Source organism: Plecotus auritus (assembly GCF_963455305.1).
Source record: "Plecotus auritus genome assembly, chromosome: 2".
NCBI lineage: Eukaryota > Metazoa > Chordata > Mammalia > Chiroptera > Vespertilionidae > Plecotus > Plecotus auritus.
Window position 1 is genome coordinate 28,511,249 of NC_137771.1, and position 22,100 is coordinate 28,533,348.

At 53.4% G+C, this 22,100-nt stretch overlaps 3 protein-coding genes across 5 annotated transcripts; 1 reads left to right on the forward strand and 2 right to left on the reverse strand.

Annotated features, from left to right (window-relative positions):
• Positions 1–428: 428 nt before the first annotated feature.
• BTBD19 (BTB domain containing 19) lies at positions 429–4,326 on the reverse strand (the record flags this gene model as incomplete). Of its 3 annotated transcripts, XM_080656089.1 has the most annotated exons (8): positions 429–1,486; positions 1,612–1,737; positions 1,863–1,994; positions 2,068–2,136; positions 2,240–2,299; positions 2,762–2,815; positions 2,906–3,119; positions 4,244–4,326. In XM_080656089.1, the coding sequence occupies 8 exons, from the start codon at positions 4,324–4,326 to the stop codon at positions 1,352–1,354; spliced, it is 873 nt and encodes a 290-aa protein (XP_080512215.1). In that variant the 3' UTR covers positions 429–1,351. The 3 variants fall into 3 exon arrangements, with proteins under 3 accessions (XP_080512215.1, XP_080512214.1, XP_080512216.1); XM_080656088.1 differs by having other exon boundaries at positions 2,762–3,119; XM_080656090.1 differs by lacking the exons at positions 2,240–2,299; positions 2,762–2,815.
• A 2,078-nt stretch (positions 4,327–6,404) lies between these two features.
• Positions 6,405–7,079, forward strand: DYNLT4 (dynein light chain Tctex-type 4; the record flags this gene model as incomplete). The annotated part of the gene is made up of 1 exon (XM_080654363.1): positions 6,405–7,079. The coding sequence occupies exon 1, from the start codon at positions 6,420–6,422 to the stop codon at positions 7,077–7,079; it is 660 nt and encodes a 219-aa protein (XP_080510489.1). The 5' UTR covers positions 6,405–6,419.
• A 13-nt stretch (positions 7,080–7,092) lies between these two features.
• Positions 7,093–12,042, reverse strand: PLK3 (polo like kinase 3). The gene is made up of 15 exons (XM_080654364.1): positions 11,696–12,042; positions 11,443–11,550; positions 11,232–11,348; positions 10,960–11,089; positions 10,789–10,876; positions 9,865–9,960; positions 9,579–9,777; positions 9,346–9,472; positions 9,079–9,170; positions 8,732–8,825; positions 8,512–8,595; positions 8,258–8,420; positions 7,980–8,109; positions 7,726–7,839; positions 7,093–7,620 (listed from the first exon to the last, which is right to left on the reverse strand). The coding sequence occupies exons 1-15, from the start codon at positions 11,903–11,905 to the stop codon at positions 7,429–7,431; spliced, it is 1,944 nt and encodes a 647-aa protein (XP_080510490.1). The 5' UTR covers positions 11,906–12,042; the 3' UTR covers positions 7,093–7,428.
• Between the last annotated feature and the right edge of the window lie 10,058 nt (positions 12,043–22,100).

Consider the following 22,100-nt stretch of genomic DNA (forward strand, 5'->3'; position numbering starts at 1 on the left):
AATCCAGAGCTAGAGGACTAGTGCCTTCAGGGCCAGTGAATTCATGCGAAGAGAATTGTTGAGAGAAAAGCTGCTATTATTTGGAGCCACTAATAAATTTTGAGTGCCCTGAAAGAAAAATAGATTATATTTTGTCCTGAGGGCAATGGAGGTGTTGAGCTACTTACTAAGGGGAGTAGGGCTGATAATCTTTGGTAAATCTAGCATCAGTGTGAGAAGTGGACTTGGGGGCGGGGCTGCTCAGATGAAGGCCAGAAGGCTAATTCATCTGTTTCAGTAATTCCTGCCACAGGTAGTACTGACTGAACTGGGCTGAAAGCGCTGAAACAGCTATAAAAATCCTGTCAAGGAGAAAAAATAATTTTCCTCTACTCTGAGCTCTTGGCTGAGACCCCTATAATAAAAAATAAAAAAAAAAAAAAACAGATTAACAAGAGAAAAACAAACAGAAGTTTATTAACATGTATGCTTCGTGTATACACGGGAGATACCCAGGGAAAAATGAGTAAGTCCCTGAAGTGGCCTAAAACACCCACTTTAATACCACCTCCCGCTAAAGACGGAGAAAAGGGAGGGGCCACCAGGAACAGCAGGTAAACGCGGGTTGTTAGCTCTCAGGGGCGCCTTTTCCACTAAGATTCTCGAGTTAGTCATTCCTGGTACAAAGAGGGAGGCACCCTTACAAATGGAGATTTCCTTTATAAATATAAATTTCCCTTACAAAAGGGTAACTTGTACTCTGTTCTCAGAGCTTCTCCTGTTTTTCAAAATAATCAGCTTAAAATAACCCTTATGTCCAAAAGGCATATTTGGGCTTGGCATATTCTGCTGCCCCTGTCCCTTAGAAGGTCACGGAAACAGACGCGAGGAAGAGGAATAAGGCCAGGGGACCCCGGTTTCGGGATTGGCACTCACGGAGATGAGAAACACCAGGGGGTCAAAACTGGGGAAAGATAAAGAAGCTCAATTTTGAACAGCGTCAGGTGTCCGCGTGCCATTTACAAAGCGATCTCCAGGAGGCAGGTCTGGAATTAAGGAAGGGGCTGAGCCGAGAAGTACAAGCGTAAGTGGGGCGGGTGAGAGTGCCCAGGGACCCGGGGTGAGTTAGGGTAAGGTGCCAGGGAAAACGATTTTGGTTTTCAGCGTGGCCAGGAGGGTGGGCCCAGCTCACGCCCGCGCCCTTTCCGCCCTCCTCGGCCCCGCCCACAGAGCTCTGTGCCGGGCGGACCCAGTGCTTCCCGCGCCCCGCTCGCCGGGCATGGTGGGAGCGGAAGCTCGCTCAGAGGACCGAGCATGTCGGGAGATGTAGTTTAGGAGAGGCCCAGCATTCCTCGCGAGACCAGGCCTTTGGTCACTTTAAGGGCAGGTCCAGAAAGCGGTGATGCTCCCGGGGCAGGGTGCCCCTCCGGCGGCGGCACGTGGCACCTCGGACCGCATCTCCTCTTCGCAGAGCGTGGCATTTCCACGCCTCCACGATCTGCTCCACCTTCAGGGGAAGGTCGGTCACTCACGGTGGAGTCCCGCAGTGCCCCCCTCACCCCCCAGACTCTGTGCCACCACCCCCACCCCACGCTGTTGAGTGGCTCTGAGCCTGGTTCCTCGCCTCCGCACCGGGATGAGCGGCTCCCTCCGGTTTTGCTCTTCCAGGGCACTCAGCTCCGCCGGGGCCAGCAGGGCCAATCTCAGCTCCCGCACCACTGGGGCTGCTACCTCGGCCACAGGCCTCTCCAGCACCGCCTGCGAACACCAGCTCTGAGCCCGGGCTGGGGGAAGAGAGGCACCTGGCCCACCGCCCGCTCGCCGGGTTCCGGCAGCCCGATCCTTCAGCACCCTCAGCCCGCGCTCCCCTTCGCCCCGCTCACCGCTCCCACGCGCGCCCAGCTCCGGGCCGCCAGGACCAGATCAGCCTCATCCACGCAGAGCTTATCACTGCGCAGCAGGAGCAGCAACGCGGGCGCTGACAGCTCCAGGAAGCCTCGGGTCCGAAGTGCTTCCTGTGGGTCCAGGAATGGGTCAGGGAGGAGCAGAATGAGATGTGTGGGGTTGTATGAAAATGGGAAGCTGTACCTGGCTGTGGGCCTCTATGAAGGCTATGCAACGCTCCTGCAATAGTCCCAGGCCAAAGGTTACAGCCACCTGGGAGCAGAATAAGGGAGATTAAGTTAGAGATGAGAGGCCATAGACTAGTAGCCCAGCCCTCCACACTGGGGACTACCTGCTTGGGTCCAGCAACACCCACCTGCAGGGCCTCACAAACCAGCTCCACGTCCAGCACCTTCACCACAAACTCCAGACATAGCTGAAAACAGAAGTGAATGTAGGTTGTGCTGAGGTATCCTTGCTCCCATACCCCAACCCATCCCAGAAGCAGTGAGCAGGCTTGGAACAGTCAGCCATCCAGACTCCTAGCAGGCCCAGGCCCATTGACTCCCAGGACAGGGGAGACAGGGAATCACCAGGGCCTAAGCCTTGGCAAGCCCAGCCCTCCACAAAAGAGCGTTTTCATGTCTATTTCTATTTGAAGAACAATATCTGGTATATACAGCACCAGCCATAAACACCCCATAAGCCCCCACAGCACACACCAGGCATGCAGGCATTCTTTTGCACACAGGCACACATAAAGGCCTATTAACACAGTAAGATACTTCTCTTGGTGTTGGTACATGTTCCCCTCCAGGACAGAATGAGTGTGAGGAAGGACATGAAATGAACCCGTAAGAGGCAAGGGAGATGAGAGGGGCCTGCCACATAAACCCACCTCTCTCAATTCCTCCAGCCCATACTCCACAGCTGCTGTCAGCACCTCCAGCACCTGCAAGTGGTGGTTGGAGTGGAAGAGTTTTCCCTGCTCCTCAGCCCACCTGCTCCCTCTCCCACCCAGACCTCTGCCCAGTGGGCTCACAGAATGGCGGTGCAGCTTGACACTGTTGGTATACAAGAACTCCAGCACTGCCAGGAAGGCCTCAGCTGGTACGGTGCTTAGCACCACTGGGCCAGGCACCCCAGGGCCTGGCTCTGGGCCCAGAAGTCGCTGGAAAAAGTTGCATCTACAGGCCAGCAAGCACCGGTGGGCAAACACCTCCTGCCGTTCTTGACCGACCACAAAGCGAACATCACTGTGGAAGAGAGGGGCAGAGAGCCAGGGGAGAAGAGGCCAGAGTCTAGGATGCAACTCTACGTCTTTGCTTCCTTATCTGTCATATGAGATAGGGCTTAGTTCTTCCAGCCGAAGGTTTGGAACACAAAGGCCTGTGTTCTAGTCCCAGTTCCACCTCAGGCAAGTGACTTTCTACCTTTGAATCTCAGTTTTCTCCCCCATGAAATGGGACGGTATTCCCAAAACTCTCAGGTCTCGGAGGAGGTGGCTATGCTTCATCACTAAGGAAGCTCCAGGGCTGATGCAAGATGGATTACACATACCCTCTCCTCCCCAGCCTGAGTCTTGGGGGAAGGGAAACTCTGCTTGCTCTTCCTCCACAGACTGCAAACTCAGCATTTTCCAGCCTCCTCCAGGCAAGAGCGGGTGGGAGGATAGGGGTACAGACACAGCAGTAATGCACCATCAAGAGGCCAGACCACATTTTCCATCTTCATGATCACTTCCGGCCCCAGCCTCTGGGCCTCTGACAATATAGTGGGTAGCAGGCAGATGAAACCTGACTTCCTGGACCCTCCTGGTCCCAGTTCCAAGGCCTGTGATTCCCAAAGCAGTGGGGTTATGGGATTCAGCAACCTTTGTGGAGGAGCCCAGCTCTGAGCCAGTGGGGACAGAAAGCTACATTCTAATTCTCCCGACCAGCCCTGCCCCCATTCTCTATTCCTGGTTTCAGACCACTTGTGTCCTAGGCAGACACTGAGCCCCAGACAGCACCCTTGAAGCACACTTCCTGTCTCAGACTTTGTCTCAATCCCTGGAACTTTGTTCCTCTAGTAAATCCCCAGTTCCTAGGACAGGGTCATCTGCTCCTCTGCCTCCCCAGGGAGGGACTCAAGTTATATCCCATCTCTCAGGATCCAGGGGGCAGGGGGCTCTTCTTTGCTAGGAGCCCAAGATCCAAAAAAGGAAGGCCTTTGCCTAAGATCACACAGTCACCCACTGCCCTCTGGTCTGGGGATATTATGGCCCCTGAGTTCAAGAGGGTCAAGTCCTAATTCCCCGCCTCTTCTGTACTCGGGGCTTCCTGAGCCATGGGGCCCAGCAGAGCCAGCTATCGAAACCCACAGAGGACCAACCCCTCACCTGTATAGGCGATTGTTGACGAGGCTTCGGAGTGCTTTGGAAAAGGGCTCAGCTTCCCCATGCACCAGTCCAGGGGTCTCCATGGATGGGCTGGGACAGGGGAGTGAGTGAAATAGCCTAGTAGGCCTGTTGTAGGTCAGTATGTGGGAGGCAGTAGGTGGGAAGGAGCAGGAGGCCTGGCCAGGCCTTACAGTTCGTAAAGAGACTAGAAAGGCCAGAGAGAGAGGAGCAGGAGTTTGGGAGGCCTGTTTGCTGAGAAGCTGTTTAGGGTTGGGGCAGGAGAGGCCCAGGTGTCTGAAGAAGGCATCAGAGGCTAGTGGAGGAGGCCAGAGGCTCCGCTTGGGGACTCAGGGAGGGGACCAAAAGAGGCCAAGTTGGAGCAGACTAAATGGGGGAGGAGAAGCTAGCTGCAAATGAGGCCCCAGCTGGGAGCCTGCCCAGGCAGACTAGGGTGGGAAGCCTGTGGGTTTCCAAGGAAACTGGAGCCTGGCCTAAGGAGGCCCCGCCCATCTCCCACAGGCCTAGGGAAAACTTCAGACTTCAGAGGGGCCCTAAGCAGAATCGGAGGGTATCAGCACCCTGGCCCTGCCGGTCCTGGGTTCGGAGTTCTAACTCCCTGCCCCTCCTTACCCCTCACCCACAGGCACAGAGTTAAGATCAGGTTAGCCAGGTCTGGGAAACCCCCTTCAACAAGGGAGGGAACCAGGAAGGGAGTGCTTGCCCAGCAACCCATGGCAACTTCATAACACAGGCAAGGAAGGGAAAGCCCAGGTTTTCAGGGCCCAGATAGGGCTTATTTGGGAGAGGGCAGTCCTGTCTCTCCCAGAGCGGGTCAGGTGAGGAGGTGTCAGATCTGACAAAGGAGTCATGGCCTCTGGCATCCCTGAAATGCAACCCAAGAGGTGTGGCAAGCTGGGGACAAGCCCCTGAGTACTTGGTCAGCAGGGGTCGGAAGGCTGGATGCCTAGTTGAGTGATTTCCCCCTTCCCTCCCCCCACTCCCATGTGCTAAGGCAGCCCTGAGTTGAGGAAGTCAGCCAAGCCCCACCCTAGCTCTGCTCAGGGAGCGGAAATATTTGTCCTTGTTTAGACTGAAGGAGAGACGATAGTCATGATGTGCTCCTTCCTGTGGGCCCCGATCCTGATTCCCGAGCAGCCACCCCCGCAGCAGCCTCAAGGTCTCCCCATATCCCAGGCCTCTGAGACTCACAAGTGAAGAGCCATTCTTCACAAGAAGAGAATGGACAGTGGCTTAAGAGCCCTGGGGTAGGGACACCTTTCTGACCAGCACCCCTCTCTACATCTGCTCCCAGTTGTCCTTGTCAGGGTAGAATGTTCCTGGGCTCTGAGCCCCAGTTGTCCCCTCTCCCCTGGTGACTCAGGCACCCTGCGCTCAGCACGTGCTCACAGTATTAACACTCCCAGGTTAAGTCAGAGCCCAGAGGGAGGGAGGGAACCAGGAAGGGAGGAGTGCTTGCCCAGCAACCCATGGCAACTCCACAACACAGGCAAGGGGCCCTTCTTCTCCCACCTGCCGGTAGGGCCACCCAGGCTGTGAGAGCTGGAGGCCAGAGGCTGCAGGTGACAGGTGCCTGCGGGGATTTCAGAAGAGAGCTGCCATCCCGGAACTGATCCTGGAGGTAGGGCCAGAGGCCAGAAGCAGTGGGTGAAGGAGCTTCCTGTACCACCTGCCCCCAGCCTCAGCCAGTTGTGGGGAGAAATTTGTGCCCGCCGCCGTTCTAGAAGCAGGTAGGGGTGGAAGATGACTGGACTTAACACCCACAGGGCTAGCACCTGTGGGTTGGAGTTGGGTCTGTCGGTCCCTCCTTCTGGTTAGGGGTTGAAGGCACCACTGTCTAGGCTGAGGCAAAAAACAGATACCTCTACCCCCTCTCCTGCTGGCTGACCTCCAGTGCACAGAGGAAGGAGCTCAAGGGACAGGGTCGAGTCCAAGATGACAATCTAAGCAGCATCTCTTTCCTTGTTTATATCCCTAACAGCCCTTAATCCCCTAAGCACCTAGGAATCCACTCAGCCCTGGACTAGTTGATTTACCTGCCTCAAAAACACAGGTAAGAAGAGGTTAGGGGATAAAAACCCTTATCACCAAGAAAATGAGTGATATTCAAAGGTGAAGGCCACCCAATCCCTGTGTGGGTCTCTCAGCCAGCAGGTCCATGGCTGGTAGGCCTGTGCCCCCAGGACGCCAGGAGGAGGAGACTGCCAAAGACCCTGGGTTGAAACTATCACTGGTGCGGCCTCCAGGCCATCTGCCCAGCATTGATGAGGCCCGACCAGCAGGTCAGGGCCCAGCCTCCCGCCGTGGCTCAGTGCTGGGCCTGACTTCATCCTTTTCCCGCCGCAACTCGCTGGCTGGACCAGGCATGGGTCCTGGGGGCCGGCGACCATCCTTGGGCCCAATGCCCCCTTTAGGCTCAAGGATCAGCTTCTCAGGGTTGCTCCTGGCACCTCCTCGGCGGATGGCACCCTCATATCGCACTGAGCCAGCGCCCGGGGAGCGCTGGGAGGCCATGCGAACACAACATGCCCTGGAGGAAGTGCTGGCCACGGGACTACAAGACACAGTCTACTCTGGCACCAAGGCAGGGCCCCTGGCGCGGGAGCTGTGCGAACTGGTGCACGTGCGCCTGCGAGAGCTCAGCCCGCCCCGCTACAAGCTGGTGTGCAGTGTGGTGCTGGGGCAGCACACCGGCCAGGGTGTGCACGTGGTCAGCCGTGCGCTCTGGGACGGGGCGCATGACGGCCTGGCCTCCGCCACCTTCACCAACACCTCGCTCTTTGCAGTGGCCACGGTCCATGGGCTCTACTACGAGTGAGGAGGCATCCAAGTTCTGCAAAACGGTTTATTATCCCAGGAGGAGGCCCTCCCTCGGGCGGCACATCCCAATAAATAAATGTCTGTCAATAAATAAAAGTGGTCCATAAATAACACCCCCTAGCTGGGGGCTAAGGCTCAGGCTTTTCTTGGAGAAGGGGTAGGAGGCAGCTATGACAGGCAGCCTGCAACCCCAGTAAAGTTGGTCCCTGATTCCCTGGGGGATTAGGCCCAGAACCCCCAGTGAGGCACCAAAGGGACAGGGAGGGCCACAGAGGCAGGGCCAGAGCCTTACAGGCACAGACCTCAGGCCTGAGGGCTGGGGTCGTAGCCTGCTCTGCAGGCTGGGCCTAGGCCGAGCAGCGGTCCCGGAGCAGCCGCAGAGTATAGCGGAGCCGCTGCCGCAGATCCGGGGAGCAGCCCAGCTGCCGAAGGTGGGAAGCAAGGTAAGTACAAGCGCTGCGATTGCGGGCCACGAAAGTCACAAGCAGGGGCTCCCAGCCACTGAGGACCAGCTTGGTGTGGTCTCCGTAGAAGTTCACCTGTGCACAAGAGGGTGGCATTGGTCAGGGCCTAGGCCCCAAGTCCTTTCCTCCCCTCCACCCTAAGCCTCCCGACCTTCCCCCCATCCCAGGAGAAGCTCTTACCTGGACCGTGCCATCACTAAACAGCATGAGTAGGGCCTGATCAGTCTTGACCCACTGCAGTAGGAGTGGGGGGACAGGCACCTCCACTTCTTCCACACTAGGCAGATCTCCACCCTGGGAGCAGAGGCAGGTCACCAGTCTGACATGAGTCAGGGCCCTCCCCATTGATGTTTCCCTTAGGGGTTCAGCCTTTAGCCCCTCCACAAAGGGGGAATAGAAAGGGACCAGGATGTGCCCCACCCCAGTCCACACACCTTCATGAGGTGCTGTTCCATGTAGGAGGCGAAATACCGCAAGACACCCAACTGAGGCTGCAGGCCCCGAGGCACAGCACCCACAGAGAAGGAGAAGTGCTTTGTGCTGGTGGGGTTGTAGTGCACAGTCCTGGAGGGGAGGAGACAGAGGTCAGAGGGAGCCTGCACTGATGCCCCTCCCCTGAGAGGTGCCAGGCCCGAGCCCAGGAGCACACACCAAGGTGCAGCCCTGCTGGGTATAGTAGCCTGGATACAAGAAACCCCATAATAGCACTTACTTTCTGTTGGCCGACAGCGCCATGTGTGTGCCATTGTTGAAGAGCACGGCCACTCGGCGGCTGGACAGCTGATACCCAAAGCCGAACTTGTTTGAGTAGTCAACCCACTTGCTTACCCACACCAGAGGCTCTGGCTGTGCCAAGGGAGCTGGGTTCTGATCCGCTGTCATGGGAGAGGAAGGAGTAGGACCTGTTCCTGGCCTCCCAGCCAAAGACCTTCCACCACCATCACATGTACCAGACCCCAACCTTACCTGGGGGCATGAAGGCCAGGCAGTTTCTCAGAGCACAGAGTGCTGACTCCACCACTGTGGCCACAGTCAGACCTTCTTCAAACCCTAAAGGGAACGGGGTACTCAGAATTAGGCATTAGTCCCCCAGGACCCAGGCCATGTCCTCCTGCTCACTCCTTCCCTCTGGCCCCTGGTTTCAGCCCAGTAACCGCTAGCACCTCTCATACTCCTGGCTGCTCACCATCTCCACTACTCGCCAGTGTCCCACGGGGTGAGCTGTCTTCGGGCGCTGTCTCTACCAGGCTGAGGGGGGCTGGACCAGAAGCTGCTGGAGCCTGGAGGATTGGGTAGGGGAAAGGAGTGGTGAGATAGGTCCCGAAATCCAAATCTTTGAGAGTCCATGGCCCAGCCTTGCCCTAGCAACCAGGACATCCCAGGTCAGCCCAGGTCAGCCCCACCTGGCTAATGAGACACAGCCAATTAGGCCACCACGAGGCTAGATGCTTCACCAGCCTCTTTTATCCCGAGCTTCCTGCAGCTGCTAGGGTGGGGTGAGTCAGGGAACACTTGCCCGTGTGAGCACCTCACCTCAGGCTTGGCATCCTGATGGCCAATGGATGTCCGAGTGAGGCCGCTCACCAAACAGGAAACCTCGTCCCGCTCCTCGGGATGGTTCTTACCTGGATAGGGGCAGATAGAGCCCTCAGGATCCTGCTTCCCACAGGGATGACACAGCCTATGTAACACACGCTCTCCCCAGGGGCTCCCGGCACTCACACCACCACAGTGCATGTGTATGTAACAGCCCCCTCCCGCCACTCTGTACCCTCAAAACCACTGGCGTCCCAGACTCACTCTTGTTCTTCTTCCTGCCGAAGAGGCTCTTGGTAACTTTGACAAACAGAATCCTAGCTGGGTTAAGGGGTACCAGGTCTGGGACTGTCACGCAGCTGTTGATAGGGAGCCGGTCGGGGGTGTAGCCCTGAGGAGTGGAGCCATGTGAGCAGAAAAGAGAGGGTCCTGCTCCTGCCCCCCTTCAATCCCTTGGGGATGTGCAAACTGGACGTAGGTGTCTGTGAGCCACAGACCTTGGTAAAGAAGTCATGACGCAGGATCTGGTCAATTGAGGGCCGGTCCTGGGGCGAGGCTCGAAGGATGGCGGCCAGGAGCTGCCGGGCAGGCAGTGAGAGGCTGGCGGGCAGCGTGTAGTGAACCTGTTTGATGCAGCGGTATGTCTCCTTCAGGTCGACTGTCTCAAAGGGGGGGCTCCCACATAGCAGTGTGTACCTGTGGGCAGGGATAAGGGGTCAGGAGTAAAGTGGGAGGTATGCCCCACCCATGCACCCATCTGTGTGCAAATGACCTGGGACTCACATGACACAGCCCAGGGACCACACATCTGCCTCTGGGCCATGACCCTGTCTCTGCAGCACTTCCGGAGCCACATAGTTAGGGGTGCCACAGATGGTCCTGGAAAGAGGAGGAGAGGGCAGGGTTTAGACCCAGCCTAGCGAGCTCTTGCCCCATCCCTGCCCCCACTGTGAGTCCAGACAAAGCAGCTGCCTGTCACCAAAGGCCAGAGAACTCCTGCTTGTCCTGGGACAATGGATGCTGGGATGGCAGCTGAGTCCCCGCCCACCTGCCTGGCCCAGCTGCTCAGCTGCTCTGTAGGACAGGGGGAGGGAGGGGCTGGCCCCCAACCCAGCCCCCTTCTCCAGGGTCAACAGAGGGTCCATCACTGATCCCTTCCTCCTTCCCCCATTCCCATCTGTCAGACACCCATACAGGCTGTCACCTCCTACAGTCTGTGCCACATACACACACCAACACCAGCTGTCACATCCCCCATAAACACTCATCTGCCACACATGCTATCTGTGTCACTCACACCCAGTCATGGCCATAGCAGGGTCTTCTTACATACAGGGTGTCATGTCCTGCCATTCCCACACTCTCTCTCTGTCTCTCACACACAATACTGTGTCACCTTCCCCCATCCGCACACAAGATCAGTCATACAGCTCCAAGAATCCTTATATCCCAATCTGTCTCGGGGACTCAGACACCCATAGGACCCTCAGCCTCTCCACCAGTCCCAGCAACCCAGGCTGCCACCTCCACCTTCACACACAAACAGCCCATCATCTTCCCCATCTATCACACACACACACACACACACACACACACACACACACACACACACCAGGCAATCATCCTCATAGGCTTCCCACATAGGTGCTGTCTGTCAGGCAGTCATCTGTGTCACACAGTGACTGTGCCACCCCCTTAAACACTCACTTCTTCCTATGCTCTGGGGGCTCCAACCGAGTTGCCAGCCCAAAATCCCCCATCTTCAGTTCCATGTTCTCAGTAATAAAAAAATTTCCTGTAAGAGGGCAAAGAGGTGTGTCACACTCCTTTCTATGCCTCCCCACCCCCACCCCCACCCTGCTGGCCCAGGAGTCTCACCCAGCTTGAGGTCTCGGTGCAAGATGCCTCGCTGGTGCAAGTACTTGAGTCCCGAAAGGATCTGCCGCAGGTAGTAGCGCACTTCTGGCTCCAACAGGGTGTGCCGGGCCTTCCAGATGTGGGCCAGGGACTACAGAGAACCACTGCCTCATCAGTCCCTGGACTGCCCTCCCTGACCCTCCCTCAACCTGTGTTCCATGAAGAAGAGACAGGATCTCCAGCTTTGGATCTTAAGGCTCCTTTACCCCTCACCCCGAATCACCATCCCTCACCTTCCGGCTGCAGAGCTCCAAGAAAATGTATATGTTGTCAGCATCCTCAAAGTGATGTGAGAAACGCACGATGTGGCGGTGCTGCAGGCCGCGGTGCAGCTCAATCTCATTTAGGATCTGCAATGGGGGTGCAGGATCGTCATCCTTCAAGGGCTCCCACGCCACCGTCCCCACCCCACGCCTCATCTGCTAGGCCTGGGCCCGAGCCCACCTTCTCGCGCTGATGCGGCTTGGTAATGCGGCTCTGCGAGATGACTTTGACCGCGTAGGCGTTGCCGGTCTCTGTGTCAGTGGCCTCGTAGCAGCGGGCGAAGCCCCCCTGTAAGGAGGGGGCATCAGGCAGGGAGCTCCTAGGGAGGCCGGATCTGGCCCGCAGAGGTCCCAAGCGCCCCCACCGCTCCCGGCGCGGGCAAAGAGGCTGGCAAGGTCCCCCTCCACCCTCGCCAGCACCACCCCGAGCTCACCTTGCCCAACAGGCGGCCTTTGAAGTAGGTGCGGCCACTGCCTGGGTCCGTGATGAGGCGCCCGGGGTCCGGCGCCGGCGGCGCGGCCAGCGTCTCCAGTTCAGGTCCCGGCCTGGCATCCGGCGGCGGCCCGGGCCCGGCGGGGGGCGCGGGCGGAGCGGGCGCGCTCGGGAAGGGACGCGGGGACAGGATGCCGGCCGCGGGCTCCATGCGGGCCGTGCGTCGCAGCGCGGGTCGGGCTGGTTCTTGGTCCCACCCGCCGGGGCCGCGCGGGGCGCCGTCTGGATTTGCTACGCTGGGCTCGCGCCCTAGGGAGCCCGTCGTTTTTATCAATGAACGCCGGCCCCCTCCCCGGCGTCTCGTCATTGAGAGCCCGCCCCCTTCCTGGCGGCGAGTCACCGGGAAGCCACACCCCTCCGCAGGCCTTATCATCAGGAAGCCCCTCCTCCCACCCACCCCGCCTCCTGCTCACGCCTTAAAGACGCAGCCATACTGCCGGTCACCACGTGGATTCCTCCAGGATGTGGGGCCAGCCGCCCCTCCGCCCCTCCCCACCCGCCCTGGGGACTGAGCGCCCATTTCTTTCCCAGTCTTCGTGGTTTATGCTGAAGTCAGAGTGAGTTCTGGGCATCTGGGGAGTTTCCCCACAACTAGGTGACCAGCCGGGAGAGGAGTGGCAGGGCCGACGCTTGCTTTCACCCTGTCGCGTCTTCCACACTCCCCTTTAAATGCCTAAGTCCCTGGCCAGTGCTGTCCCCTTCCGGGCCTGGGAGGAATTGCAGACTCCCGAGCCGAGCCTGGCTTGCGCCAGAGGAGGGTAGAGTGGGGCTGCCACACTAAGTTTTGGGGTCAAACAGACCTGGCATTCAAGGCTTTTACCATACGCCAGGTCACATCTTTTGCTACACATCACTTCCACACGGGAGGGGCAGATCTAGGGTTCCAGCGGGGTCCTCTCTTCCTTATTTTGGAAACCCCCACTGCCCTGAGTCAGCAGCCAAGAGGCCAGAAAGGGAAGAGTGGGAATTGGATTTTCTCAAACCTAGCAATGGACAATTGGGCAGGTGGTCCGGGGGCCATCTGGGCCCCTCGAGCCCTGGTACATGCTGACCCTTCCCAGGGCCAGAGGCAGAGAGAAGTGGGGTCTTAACCCCTCTGGAGTGTTTGTCATAGGTCTCCTCCTGGCCTTGTCCTACCTTTCTGCCCTCACTCTGTAGGACCAATCAATTATTATACCATTCAGTTCTCAAAGATTTATTGAGAGCACCTACTAAGTGCCCAGCACTGTCTGAATAAGGCTGGTCAAGGATATGGTCCTCCTTTAATTTACAATCTGCTTGATGGAAACATACAACAGGCAAATACATAAATAAGGTAATTGAAGGCTGTGAAAAGTGCTATAAAGGAAGTAAACAGAAGAGTAACCAAAGAGCCTACTTTAGAAAGAATAATCAGGCGTTGGCTGGTATGGCTTAGTTGAAGTGTTGTCTTGTGTACTAGAAGGTCACAGGTTCAATTCCTGGTCAGGGCACATAATGTATCACTCTTACATTGATGTTTCTCTTTCTCTTCCTCACTCTCTAAAATCAATAAAAATAAAAAGAACTAGTCCTCCTTTTATTTATTTATTTTTTAATCTTCACCCGAGGTTATTTTTCCATTGATTTTTCCAGAAAGTGGAAGGGAGGGGGAGAGACAGAGAAATATCAATGTGAGAGAGACACATCAATTGGTTGCCTCCTGCACGCATCCCGACCAGGGCTGGGAAATCAAGCCTGCAACAGAGGTATGTACCCTTGACAGGAAGGAATTGATCCGATCCTAGGGCCCTTCAGACTGCAGGCGAAGCTCTATTCACTTAAAAAAAAAAAAAAAAAAAAGAAAGAAAAAACAGTCAGGAACGTCAACAAATATTTTTTTAGCCTAGCCAGCATTGCTCAGTGGTTAAGCGTTGACCTATAAACCAGGAGGTCAGGGTTCCATTCCCACTCAGGCAGGGCACATGCCTGGGTTGTGGGCTCATCCCCAGTAGGGGGTGTGCAGGAGACAGCCAATCAATGATTCTCTCTCATTAGTGATGTTTCTATCTCTCCCTCTCCCTCTCTCTGAAATCAATAAAAATATATTTTAAAAAATATTTTTTGAGTATTTAATACATGTCAATTTTACCTCCCAAATATCTCTGAAATCTATCCACTTCACTCATCTTTCCCCCACACCCTGATCTGGGTCACAGTCTCTCTGGTTGGGATTATTGCTATTGGACCTTGCTGGTCTCTCTGCCGTTAGTCTCCTCTCCATTTCGTCTTCCTTCCATATAGCTATCCCACCCAATCCCTCATCAGGCCCTCAATGGCCTACTTCTCTAACCTTGCCTTTCACAGCCACTGAAGGGAGAACCAAAACAGCCTGAGATATGGAGGAGAAACACTAGTTTCTCCTCAAATGAGGGGGAGTAGGAGATAGGGTTTGGCAGAAAGGCTTTCATTGCCAGACTCAGGAGTTTGATCTTTGTCCTACAGGTCAACAATTTTCCACGGGGGAAATGGTAGTGCTGAGGCTAGAAGGGACAAATCCACAGGGGAAATGGGGCTGAGGCATGTATAGTTTGAAAAGGCATTATTTGTTATTGCAATTTTATTTTGGAAAATAAAGCAAAATGTATTTATATTAGTTTTCTAGGGTTGACATATCAAAATACCAGAGACTAGATGGTTTAAACAACAGAAATTTATTTTCTTACCGTTCTGGAGACTGGAAGTCCAAGATCAAGGTATTGATAAGGTTAATTTCTTCTGAGACTGCAGATGCAGTCTTCTCCCTCTGACTTCAGGTGATCTTTTCTTTATGTCCTAATATCTTCTGATAAAGACGCTAGCCAGTGAGCCCTGAGCAGGTAGCTCAGTTGGTTAGAGTACCCTCCCGATAAGCCAAGGTTTCGGGTTCTATCCCCTGTCAGAATCAGGAATCAACCAATGCCCCAGCTGGTTTGGCTCAGTGAATAGAGCAACAGCCTGCGGACTGAAGGGTCCCGGGTTCGATTCTGGTCAAGGGCACGTGCCTGGGTTGTGGGCTTGATCCCCTATAGGGGGTGTGCAGGAGGCAACTGATCAGTGATTCTCTCTCACCACTGATGTTTCTGTCTCTCCCTTCATCTCTGAAATCAATAAAAAAATAAAGAATCAACAAATAAGCCTGGCCAGTGTAGCTCAGTGGTTGAGCTTCGACATGTGAAGCAGGAAGTCACGGTTAGATTCCCCATCAGGTCAGGGTCTATGCCAGGGTTGCAGGCTCTATCCCCAGTAGGGGCCGTGCAGGAGGCAGCCGATGGATGATTCTCTCTCATCACTGATGTTTCTATCTCTCTCTCCCTCTCCTTTCCTCTCTGAAATCAATAAAAAATATATATTTTTAAAAAGAATCAACCAATGAGCTCTGGTCTGGTTGCTCATTTGGTTGGAGCATTGTCTCATACACCAAGAGGTCTCAGGTTTGATTCCTGGTCAGGGCATATACCTAGGTGCCGGGGTGTTATCTTGCATCTACTAGGGTTTAGGAATCTGGAGAAGGGGCTATGAGTAAATTAATAAAGAGACTAGACATGAAATATAAATTTAGAAGGCATTTTTCGGGGGAGCCAGGGAAAGCTTAGCTTTAGTAGCTAAATTCCCAAATCTCTGGACCCCTAGCTTTTTTTTTTTTTTTTTAATATATTTTTATTGGTTTCACAGAGGAAGGGAGAGGGAAAGAGAGATAGAAACATCAATGATGAGAGAGAATCATTGATTGATTGCCTCCTGCATGCCCCCTACTGGGGTTTGAGCCCACAACCCGGGCATGTGCCCTTGACCGGAATCAGACCTGGGAACCTTCAGTCCACAGACCAATGCTCTATCCACTGAGCCAAACCAGCCAGGGCTGGACCCCTAGCTTTTTTTTTTTTTTTTTAATATATTTTATTGATATTTTACAGAGAGGAAGGGAGAGGAATAGAGAGTTAGAAACATCGATGAGAGAGAAACATCGATCAGCTGCCTCCTGCACACCTCCTACTGGGGATGTGCCCGCAACCAAGGTACATGCCCTTGACCGGAATCGAACCTGGGACCCTTCAGTCCGCAGGCCAACGCTCTATCCACTGAGCCAAACCGGTTTCGGCAACCCCTAGCTTTTTATTAACACACTAGAGGCCCATTGCAGGAAGATTCCTGCAAGAATAGGGCTTACTCGGGCCTATTCCTACAAGAATAGGGCTTCCTATGGCCATCTCTGCCACCCCGCCTGCTTCCCTCCCTTCTCCACCGCCCCACCTGCTTCTCCGAAGCTTTGCTCCCTTCTGCAGCGCTTGGCTTCCTTCTACCCTGTCTTCAGTCTTCGCTCTGAGCCCGGATATGCAAATTAACCACCATCTTGGTTGGGTTGATTTGCATACTCGTTCCTGATTGGCTGGTTGCGTGGCTTGTGGGCATAGCGGAGGTACGGTCAATTTGCATGATTCTCTTTTATTAGATAGGACTAGAGGCCCAGTTCATGAAATTTATGCACTGAGGGGGAGGGGTGTCCCTCAGCCCAGCCTGTACCCTCTCCAATCTAGGACCCCTCAGGGGGTGTCCGACTGCTGGTTTAGGCCCGATCCCACACCAGCAGTCGGATATTTCTCTCACTATCAGGAACTGCTGGCTCCAACTGCTTGCCTGCCTGCCTGCCTGCCTGATTGCCCCTAAACCGCTTCTGCCTGCCAGCCTGATCACCCCTAACCACTCCCCTGCCAGCCTGATCAACGCCTAACTGCTCTCCTGCCGGCCTGATCGCCCCCAACTGCCCTCTCCTGATGGCCCAGTCGCCCCCAACTGTCCTCCCCTGCTGGCCTGGTCCCCCCCAACTGCCCTCCCCTGCAGACCTGGTAGCCCCCAACTGCCCTCTCCTGATGGCCCAGTCGCCCCCAACTGTCCTCCCCTGCTGGCCTGGTCCCCCCCAACTGCCCTCCCCTGCAGACCTGGTAGCCCCCAACTGCCCTCCCCTGCAGGCCCGGTCACCCCCAACTGTTCTCCCCTGCCAGCCATCTTGTGGTGGCCATTTTGTGACCACATGGGGGCAACCATCTTGTGTGAGGGTGTGATGGTCAATTTGCATATTACCTCTTTATTATATAGGATTTTGCCCAATAGCAAAGCAGATATACATATCAAAGATAAGGTTCGGTAAACAGTAGATTATCAGGTTGGAGGAACTGCCTTCGGCTGTTCCAGCAGCAGGTAATAACGTGCAGATTTTCAGCCCTGTTAAAGCCCCAAAGGTTCATTAACCTTTTGATGAACTTTTTGCATTTATGACCTGCTGGAATTAGCCTCCAACACCTAGGTACTGGGTTCAATCCCCGATCTGGGCGCATACAGGAGGCAACCAATTGATGTTTCTCTCTCTTTCTAAAATTCAACGGAGCCCTAGCTGGTTTGGCTCAGTGGATAGAGTGTTGGCCCGTGGACTGACGAGTTCCAGGTTTGATTCTGGTCAAGGGCACGCACCTGGCTTGCAGGCTCAATCCCTGGCCCTGGTCGGGGCGCATGCCAGAGGCAACCAATCTCAATTGATGTGTCCGTCTTATATCAATGTTCCCCTCTCTGTATCTCTCCCCCTCCCTCTACTCTCTCTAAAAATCAATGGAAAAATATCCTCAGGTGAGGATTAACAAAAATAAATAAAAATAAGTTTAACAATAAAATTCAATGGAAACATTGTCCTCAGGGTGAGAATTTTAAAAAAAGAATCAACCAATGAATGCATAAATAAGTGGAACAACAAATAGATGTTTCTCTCTTTTCCTTCCTCTCTCTCTAAAATCAATGAGTCAATAATTTGAAAAGACGTCAGATCAGATCTGGGCCCACCTCAAGGCCTCCTTTTTTTATTTTTTTAAAAATATATTTTATTGATATTTTACAGAGAGGAAGGGAGAGGGATAGAGAGCTAGAAACATCGATGAGAGAGAAACATCGATCAGCTGCCTCCTGCACACCTCCCACTGGGGATGTGCCTGCAACCAAGGTACGTGCCCTTGACCGGAATCGAACCCGGGACCCTTCAGTCCACAGGCCGACACTCTATCCACTGAGCCAAACCGGTTTCGGCAAGGCCTCCTTTTTTTAAATATTTTTATTGATTTCAGAGGAGAGAGAGGGAGAGAGAGCTAGAAACATCAATGGTGAGAGAGAATCATTGATTGGCTGCCTCCTGCACGCCCCCTCCTGGGGCATGTGCCCTGACCAGGAATCGAACCCTGACCTCCTGGTTCATAGGTCGACATTCAACCACTGAGCTATGCTGGGCAGGGTCAAAGCCTCCTTTTAACTTACTTACATACCTTCTTAAAGGTCCTGTCTCCAAATACAGTTACAAGTCTATGGTGCCATGGGTTAGGACTTCATAGAGGGGTCAAAACTACCTCCACCCATCTTAGGTTTTCAGATATGATTCTTCAGCAAAAAGACAGATTAACAGAAAAACAAACAGCCCTAGCCAGTTTGGCTCAGTGGATAGAGCATCGGCCTGCGGACTGAAGGGACCCGGGTTGGATTCTGGTCAAGGGCACATACCTCGGTTGCAGGCTCCCAGCCCTAGTCAGAGGCATGTGGGAGACAACCAATCCATGTGTCTCTCTCACATTGGTGTTTCTCTCTGTTTCTCCCTCTGCCTTCCACTCACTCTGTTCTAAAAATCAATGGAAAAAAATATCCTCAGGTGAGGATTAAATAAAAAGAGAAGAAAGAAAAACAAACAGAAGTTTATTAACCTTATCCCTATGTATACATGGGATATACCCAAGGAAAAATGAATTCAGGTTTAAATACCTTCTTAATAGGGGAAGGGGAATATAAGCCTGTTAGGGTAGAGTAAGTGATTTCTAGGAAAGATGAGTGGGGCCATGGAAGAATGGGTGGGAGATAAGATAGTTTGTGACAAAGTTTGTCTGGATGTAATATAGACTTTTAGTCTCCTCTCTTGTGATGAGATGAAACTTCCAGGAAGGGACTTATGACCATTGAGTTCCTTTTGAAGGGTTTGGCTTTAGGCAGATAAAGGAAGTTCAAGGACAGCCTCTCCCTGCATTTGCTCTTTTTCAAATGCCTACAGCTCAAAGTAATCAATATGCCAAAGTGACATGTTTGGGGTATTCTATTATTCTGTTCCCTTCGCTATCTTCTCCCCTTGAAAGGTTACCAAGGTTCTTGAGCCCTCCTCTGGGAGCCAGGACACCAGAGGAGATCCTCCAGATGCTGTAACTGAAGCGCCTGGAAGCCCGCTCTGCTTCCTCCCTCAGTGTAACACATGCTGCCATTGATGGACCTTACACACCTGCCATGTACCAGGCACTGGGCTGAGCATTTATCTTACTGACTGATCACAGTAACCTTATGCTGTGGATATGATTGTTAACCTCATTTCACAGATGAGGAAACTGAGGCTCAAGGGGTTAAGCTTCTTGCCCAAGGTCACATAGCTACCAAGGGGCAGGGCCAAGGTCTGAACCCAAGATGTCTGACTGTACCATTGGCCTTTGCCTAAGTTTTCTAGGGGTCACTGGTTCTCTGTCCTTGCACTACTCTGTCTCCATATCTCTCTTACTAGTGCCCTTGCCCTCCCCCCAGGACTCTCACAAACTCTGCCCCTGCTGAGGTTTTACTGAGCTCTCTGGATCTCCATCCCTCAGAGGATGCTGGCAGGCCCACTACCCCTAGTGAGCACATGTTCACATTCCCTGCCCACTTGGCAGCTCAGAGTCAAGAAAATCTTAGGGGGAAACTTTTAAAAAATACAATGGGGAGAAAAAGAAACTCTTCAGTGCTCACTTCGGCAGCACTAATTACGAAATTAATAATATACTAAAATTGGAACGATACAAAGATGGGTATGACGCCTGTGCAAGGATGACATGCAAATTCGTAGTGTTCCATATTTTTTTAAAATATATTTTTGTTGATTTCAGAGAAGAAGGGAGAGGGAAAGAGAGATGGAAACATCAATAATGAGAGAGAATCATTGATCTGCTGCCTCCTGCACGTCCCCCGCTGGGGATCAAGCCCACAACCCAGGCATGTGCCCTTGACCAGAATTGAATCCAGGACCGTTCAGTCTGCAGGCCAACACTCTATCCACTGAGCCAAACCAGCTAGGGCTGAAGTGTTCCATATTAAAAAAAAAAATTTCTTAACAGTGTCGGTCACAGAGGCTAAGGGAGTCTTGCAAGACTGAGAGATGCCAAGTAAGGCTAGGACTCAGGAGGGGCTATTGGATTCAGCTTTAAAGAAACCTCAGGCTCAGCCAAAACCGGTTTGGCTCAGTGGATAGAGCGTCGGCCTGCGGACTGAAAGGTCCCAGGTTCAATTCCGGTCAAGGGCATGTACCTTGGTTGCGGGCACATCCCCAGTGGGGGTGTGCAAGAGGCAGCTGATCGATGTTTCTCTCTCATCGATGTTTCTAGCTCTCTATTCCTCTCCCTTCCTCTCTGTAAAATATCAATAAAATATATTAAAAAGAAAGAAAGAAAGAAAGAAAGAAAGAAAGAAACCTCAGGCTCAGTAGTTGAGCATTGACCTATGAACCAGGAGGTCACAGTTCGATTCCTGTCAAGAGCACATACCTGAGTTGCGGGCTCCATCCCGTGTGGGGCATGCAGGAGGCAGCTGATCAATGATTCTCATCATTGATATTTCTCTCTCTCTCTCCCTCTCCCTTCCTCTCTGAAATCAATAAAAATATATTTAAAAAAAGAAAACACCTCAGGTGGTCTTTGAAGGCATTTCATACTTACCAATTGTTTTGCTATTCTGAGCACTTTGTAAGTATTAATTCATTTGATATTCATAACAACTCTGAGGTAGGTATGTATTCTCATTCCCATTTCCCCATAGGGAAATTAAACACAAAGAGGTTAAATGGCTTGCCCACGGTCACAAAGGTAGTTCATGGTGGAGTCTGGCTCCAGACTACATGCTGTAAACTGCCAAGCCATAAATCCAGCTCTGGGCTGTGAGGAGGGGAGAGGGTCACTGGTGGTTAGGGCCAGAAGAGAGGGAGCCAGGCAAGAGGAGGGGCAAGAGCTAGAGGATGATAAAAAAGGGTGGGCCAGGTGATTTATGGCTGGAGTGGTTCCCTCTCCTGGACCATAAACCAGAGGGACCTGTCAGCAGCTGGGAAGGGAGATAAGCAAACTCAGGAGGGAGGGGTTGGATGGGGCCTGGGGACCAACCCCTTCCTCTGGTGAGGCTTCAGGCCCTGTACCCCTATTGGTGGCTCTGTGGGAAATTCACAGCTCAGCGATCCAGAGTGAGTAACAGGCAGAAGCAAGAGGGCCACAGAGGGGGATGGGGTGGAGGACTGAAATGTAACCAGTGGGGTTGCCCTCAAGGTCTGCAGTCAGAAAGAGACCCCCATGCCCTAGCTGGTTTGGCTCAATGGATAGAGCGTCAGCCTGTGGACTGAAGGGTCCCAGGTTTGATTCTGGCCAAGGGCACATGCCTGGGTTGCGGGCGTGGTCCCCAGTAGGGGGCGTGCAGGGGGCAGCCAATCAATGATTCTCTCTCATCATTGATGTTTCTATCTCTAGCTCTCTCTCCCTCTTCCTTCTTCTCTAAAATCAATAAAATACAAAAATAAAAACATAAAAAGAAAGAGGCCCCCAGGACCTCAGGGACTGAGCTCCTCCAGCCTGGAGCCTGGCTTCCCAGGTACAAGAAACTCTGTCAGTGGTAAGCAGCCCAGAATGCTCTAGGAAAGCCACAGATCAAAGCTTGGGAAAGGGCTGCCTGGCCATGATGGCCAGAGGCCCCCGAGCTGGTACCTCATCCTCTGAGATGGACACACACACCAATCCTGTTCTCTCCTCATCTTGACATCTCACCTGGGACCTAGAAGGAGAACATAACTTATCAGGCTATGAGTAGGTTTCTAGACCTTGCTCATCTAAGAAATTGTTTATGAAAAAGAGGGAGGTGGATCAGATGTCTTTCATATTAAAAGGGACAAAAAATAAAAAGAAAAAAGAAAGGAAAAGCTGCCTGGATTCAAATCCTCTCCAGCTTTACCAAGATGAATCAGATCCAATCCTGTCCTCAAGGACCTCACGGGCCGGAGTGAAGACCGCAGACAGTATGATTACCTGCTGCAACAGGAGAGAGGAAACCTAGAGGGTTTTGAGGAGTGACCTGGGGGGAAATCATGGCAGGCTTCCCAGAGGATGTTCTGAGCTGGATGGTGAAGGAACAGTGAAAAGGAGCTGGGTAGAGGCTGGTAAAGATGGGACGGGGGCATCTCAGAGGGCCTTGTGTATGCAGCTTAGAAGCCAGGCCCTGGCATTGTTTGTCTTTGGAGACAGGCTAGTGAGGCATCAGGGGCAAGTTCTGTCTCT

Excerpts from the sequence above, each read along its gene's own strand:
- PLK3 (XM_080654364.1), bottom strand. The coding sequence starts at position 11,905 with ATGGAGCCCGCGGCCGGCATCCTGTCCCCGCGTCCCTTCCCGAGCGCG. Across the intron at positions 8,596-8,731 it reads ACTGGCGAGTAGTGGAGATG|GGTTTGAAGAAGGTCTGACT; the intron begins GTGAGCAGCCAG and ends CGTTCCCTTTAG. Across the intron at positions 7,621-7,725 it reads TTAGTGATGGCACGGTCCAG|GTGAACTTCTACGGAGACCA; the intron begins GTAAGAGCTTCT and ends TCTTGTGCACAG.